Genomic DNA, 4,827 nt, shown 5'->3' on the forward strand with positions numbered 1-4,827 from the left:
TGGGGAGAGGGGAGGTCAGTCATTGTCCTTTGATTGCTGTCCTTTGGAAAGCACCAGGGCCAGACCCCCAGGATGCAGAGTGTGAAGCTGTATGGAGCCAGCATGCTCTGAGTTGGCTCATGTGCTTATGGTCTCTGTGAGACTCCTGTATCAACACAGGCCAAAGCTGTATTTTAACTTCTGCTAAACCTCTTCTTTAATAGTCTAATTCAACCTCTTTTCTAGCTACTACAAGCAGGTAAAGAGATTTGAAAGCAAACCAACTGCTGGCCGTCATCTTCCCCAGGAGGCCGTGACTTGAAGCTTGACCAATGCTCTTTAGTTGTCTTCTTGTCTTCTTTTTAAATGTAAGATCTTTGCAGTAAAGCATTTACAAATGTCAATTCTGTTTTCTTTCCCTTGTAGTGAACTTTGACCACTTCCAGATTCTCCGGGCGATTGGGAAGGGAAGCTTTGGCAAGGTAGGCTTGGACCCTCAGTTTGCTCGTATGTTATGTCAGGTGCCTGCTGTTACATACTTACTGAAACAGGAGCGGTGCTGAAATAGGCTGTTTTCATTGTTGGATGATGGCTGCTAAGTAAACACAGGAAAAGTGTGTTCAGGAAAATACCTTGCTGCCATTTGGCATTGCTTTAATTCCTGGCATCTTGGTGAAACAGGTGTGTTTGGATCCACAGCACAACTGTGGCCATTTCACAGCACATACTCATCATGCTCTGTTTCCTAGGAAGGTTTATAGCTTGTGAGTGGGGACAGCAAGTCAGGAGGGTGTTGGGGGTTGTCCTGAGTGATGGACTGGGCTGGCACGACGTGGTCTAAAGGGTTCTCTGAAGCCCTGGGCTATTTTCCCACTCAGAATGAGTTATGCTGAGAGGTTTTGTTGTTTATTTTTAACAAGGGTTTTTTGCCAAGCATGTGGGAGAAGGTGGGAGGTGATGATCAAAAAGCTGGTTAGCTCTGGAAATCTGTTACTGGTTGATTTCCTAGCTCTAGTCCTTTTTCACACCCTTTTTCAGTGACTCTCACCCAGTCCCTGTGTCGATAGCTCCTTGCTGCTTCTGTCGTGGCATTTTACACCATTTCTTTGCACTGCAAGCTCCAAGTTCAGTATGTGTGTGTGTGCACGTGCCATGTCCTTGCATGTGCATGAGACTTCATTGCCCTGGTGCTGTTCTGCTGTTTTCTTGTGGAAGATGTGTTTCATCGGGGTGGTGATGTGGTGGGTCCACAGGAACAGTGAGTGAGGCGAGTGAAAACGCTTCAGTTGAGGTTTCACTGCATTAGTCAGAGATCATCTTGTTCTGAAATCACCTGTGCTGAGAGAGCTGGGCTGGGGCAGCTGGAGAAGAGAAGGCTCCTGAAGGGGACACCTTAGAGCAGCTCCAGTGCCTAAAGGGGCTCCAGGAGACCTGGAGAGAAGCTTTGGACAAGGGATGGAGGGACAGGACAAGGGCAATGGCTTGAACCTGCCAGAGGGGAGACTGAGATGAGCTCTGAGGCAGAAGCTCTTCCCTGTGAGGGTGCTGAGGCGCTGGCACAGGGTGCCCAGAGAAGCTGTGGCTGCCCCATCCCCGGCAGTGTTCAAGGGCAGGTTGGACACAGGGGCTTGGAGCAACCTGCTCTAGTGGAAGGTGTCCCTGCCCGGGGCAGGGGTTGGAGCTGGAGGAGCTTTAAGGTCCCATCCAGCACAAACCAGGCTGGGATTCTATGATTCTGTGATCAAAAGCCCACACCATGAGGGTAAAAAACCCAGGCTCTGACCAGGATATGGACCGTGCTGCCCTTTGTTTTTTCCTCTGCCCATTACAGCCCTAACAAGGCAACCTAACACCAGTCAATGGTCTCGTGGTCAGCCTGACCTGCTGCTGCTTTCAGTGCTGGAAACTTTATTTGGATGGCTGGAAACTTTGCAAAAGCAGGTTATTTCTTGGGCAATCTGAGACCTGTTTGTCCAGAAGAGCCCAAAAATCTTGTCCAGAAGATTTTTACCAATTACTGAAAACCTCTTTTTAGATACTTAAGACGTAGCATCAGTCATGAGGAACGGTAGCAGCACAAAATCCAGCTGCAGTGTTGATGAGGTAGAGTCCAGCTTTTCATAGAGTCCAGGGAGTGGACATTGTTAGTGACAGTGCTGTCATTAGCACTGCTTGCTAATGAAGGTGTTCTGTCACAGCCTCAGATAACTGCTGAGCACTGAGGTGTCTATTACACTGTTCTGACGTGCTTGGGACACAGTCTCCCACACAAATTCCCACCTGGCTTTGTTGTGAGTCCATGTGGAACTGCCATGGCTGATGAACGTGGAATGCTGAGTAGTGCGCAAGTCACGAAGAGGGGGGGTTTGAACAGTCACCTGTGTTTGCAGCCATGTCTCTTGAGAAAGAAAAGGCAAAAGCTGGCAGGAGAGCTCCGTGGATTCCTGAGGTTGTGTTAGACGATGCAGAACAGTTAAATACAAGCTTGGGCTCTTCCTTAGGGTGGTGCTGTAAAGATAAAAGGCAAACAGCAGAGGAAGGTCTCCTCAGACAACCCCGGCCAGAACAGGACCTCTCACGGTCTTGTGACTTCTGCCCATCATTGAAGACCAAAACGTAACTCAAAACCTTACTACAGAATAGCAGCTGACAGTTTTTGTGAGCTCATATGAGAATACTCAGAGTTCCAAACGTAAACTTGCCAAAGAGGATTTATTCTGTTGAGCAGCAGCACGTGGGGATGGAAAATTAATTCTGATCAGAACATGAAACGGGGAAAAAGATATTCTTGTCCCAGGGCAGGACCTTTTTGGCTTTGAAGAGAGCTGCTCCTCGTGACTGCTTCCTTTTCTGTTTATGCTAAAGAAAGGTTAAGTCTGGCACATAGCAGTCTATCAGGCATCAGAATTGTATATACACTTTCAACAAAATGCTGCGATGATTCATCTGTCATCTTCCTGGATAATTATGTCAATATGCTAAATTTCCTTTGATGCTAAGAAAAGCTTTTTGCATTTACAAAGTCATTTACAACTTGCATTTAATTACAGAAAATGTAGATCTTCCTACCTGGAAACTGGAGTTTGAAATTTATGAGTGGCTTAGTTGCTTTGGTTGATTAAGCACTATCTGCCCACACTGAGGAAGGAGTTTAGGAGCCAGTGTCCCGTCCATCTCAAAACAGGGATGCAGACCTCAGTGAGTGACCTGTGAAGTCTGTGGTGCTGTGTGATCTCGTGGTGATGGGAGGCAGCACCACTGGGTAGCTTTGGGCAAGGCATTTGCTTTCCACTGTGGTTTTGTGCATCCTCAGGACAGACTGTGTGCTCCTCAGCACAGGAACCCTACCAAAAGAAGGACACAGGAACTCAGGAATCCCTTTTGAAGAGGCCGGGGAGCCCTGGAGCTGTGGCTCTGGCAGCTCTGCAAAAACAAGCCCATTTCTGTTTCGTAGAGATGGGTTTAATCAACTTTAAGAAACTATTAATCAAATGAATGTCATGTTTAATTCCATGTTTACTCAAATTAGCAAATGGCTAATATTTTCCATCCCTCTCATACAACATCTGTATTAGATGTAACATTATTTGATTTTCAGTATTTTCATAGGAGCATTGCATTTCTCCTGTAGCACAGACTCCTTTCCAAGCAGCAGCACTTACTAAGGCTTTCTCTGGTCTGTTGCTGTTACCCAAGGAGCAGCAGCCATTAAGAGGGTACATAGAATCCCAGCCTGGTTTGGGTTGAAGGGACCTTAAAGCTCCTCCAGCTCCAACCCCTGCCCCGGGCAGGGACACCTTCCACTGGAGCAGGTTGCTCCAAGCCCCTGTGTCCAACCTGGCCTTGAACACTGCCAGGGATGGGGCAGCCACAGCTTCTCTGGGCACCCTGTGCCAGCACCTCAGCACCCTCACAGGGAAGAGCTTCTGCCTCAGAGCTCATCTCAGTCTCCCCTCTGGCAGGTTCAAGCCATTCCCCTTGTCCTGTCACTAGAACGTAGTTTCCAGAATGTGATGCAATTTGTGATCATGTTTTAGCAGGAAACACACTCTTGAGTTTCCTTACGCTTCACAAGAGGCATGGTGGGACCTGGAGATCTTGAAGGCATTGGCTGCATTGCAGGTATCCCGACATCTCTCTTCCTAAAAATTGACCTCTCCTGGCTCAGTCATCCTCCATTTGAACCAGGAGACAGCTGAGGAGCGTTTGCTCCTGTAATCCTCCTTCCACTGAGGCTTCTGTCTTGATCCTCCCTCAAATCAGCCACCATTGCCTTTCCCAAGGGATAAAGAACTGGATAAGGTTATTTGTTATTTCCACTTCAGTGCTGTGAAGTGATTTATACTGTTGGAAATAGGGGATTAACACAGCGGATTAGGGCTGGAATGAGCAGCAACGTGATGATTTCCAGAGAGAACAAACATGTCTCGGGGCGGCTGGGCCCATGCAGGCAGTGCCCAGGGGCTGTGTGTGTGTGTCTGTCTTTCAGTAACATCTTTGTCTTTTGCTCTTTATTTTGAGTGATTAATGAAGTTTTAGTGGGACCTGGGAAGGTTCAAGGCAACCAAAGAGGGTTTTATTGTAGTTAAGGTATTGACTATCTGGAGCACAAGTGTGATGGGGAAGGGCTGAGGGACCTGGGGGGTTTTAGTGTGGAGAGGAGAAGGCTCAGGGGGGACCTGATCGCTCTCTGCAACTGCCTGACAGGAGGATGGAGCCAGGAGGGGGCTGGTCTCTGCTCCCAAGGAACAAGGGGTGGGACAAGAGGAAACGTCCTCAAGCTGCCCCAGGGCAGGTTTAGCTGGAGCTGAGGAACAATTCCTTGCCCAGAGGGTGCTCAGGCCATGG

The 4,827-nt window shown here is 48.2% G+C and overlaps 1 protein-coding gene across 1 annotated transcript in view; it reads left to right on the forward strand.

Moving 5' to 3' along the window:
- Positions 1 to 405: 405 nt before the first annotated feature.
- STK32C (serine/threonine kinase 32C) overlaps positions 406 to 4,827 on the forward strand; it is a gene marked incomplete at its 5' end in the record, with an annotated part of 36,113 nt that continues 31,691 nt past the window's right edge. Inside the window, one exon of the mRNA XM_010009654.1 lies at positions 406 to 461. Coding sequence (XP_010007956.1) covers positions 406 to 461 — 56 coding nt within the window. The remainder of the gene's footprint in view (positions 462 to 4,827) is intronic.

Source organism: Nestor notabilis, unplaced genomic scaffold (assembly GCF_000696875.1).
Source record: "Nestor notabilis isolate BGI_N333 unplaced genomic scaffold, ASM69687v1 scaffold14902, whole genome shotgun sequence".
In the NCBI taxonomy this organism is placed as follows: Eukaryota; Metazoa; Chordata; class Aves; order Psittaciformes; family Psittacidae; genus Nestor; species Nestor notabilis.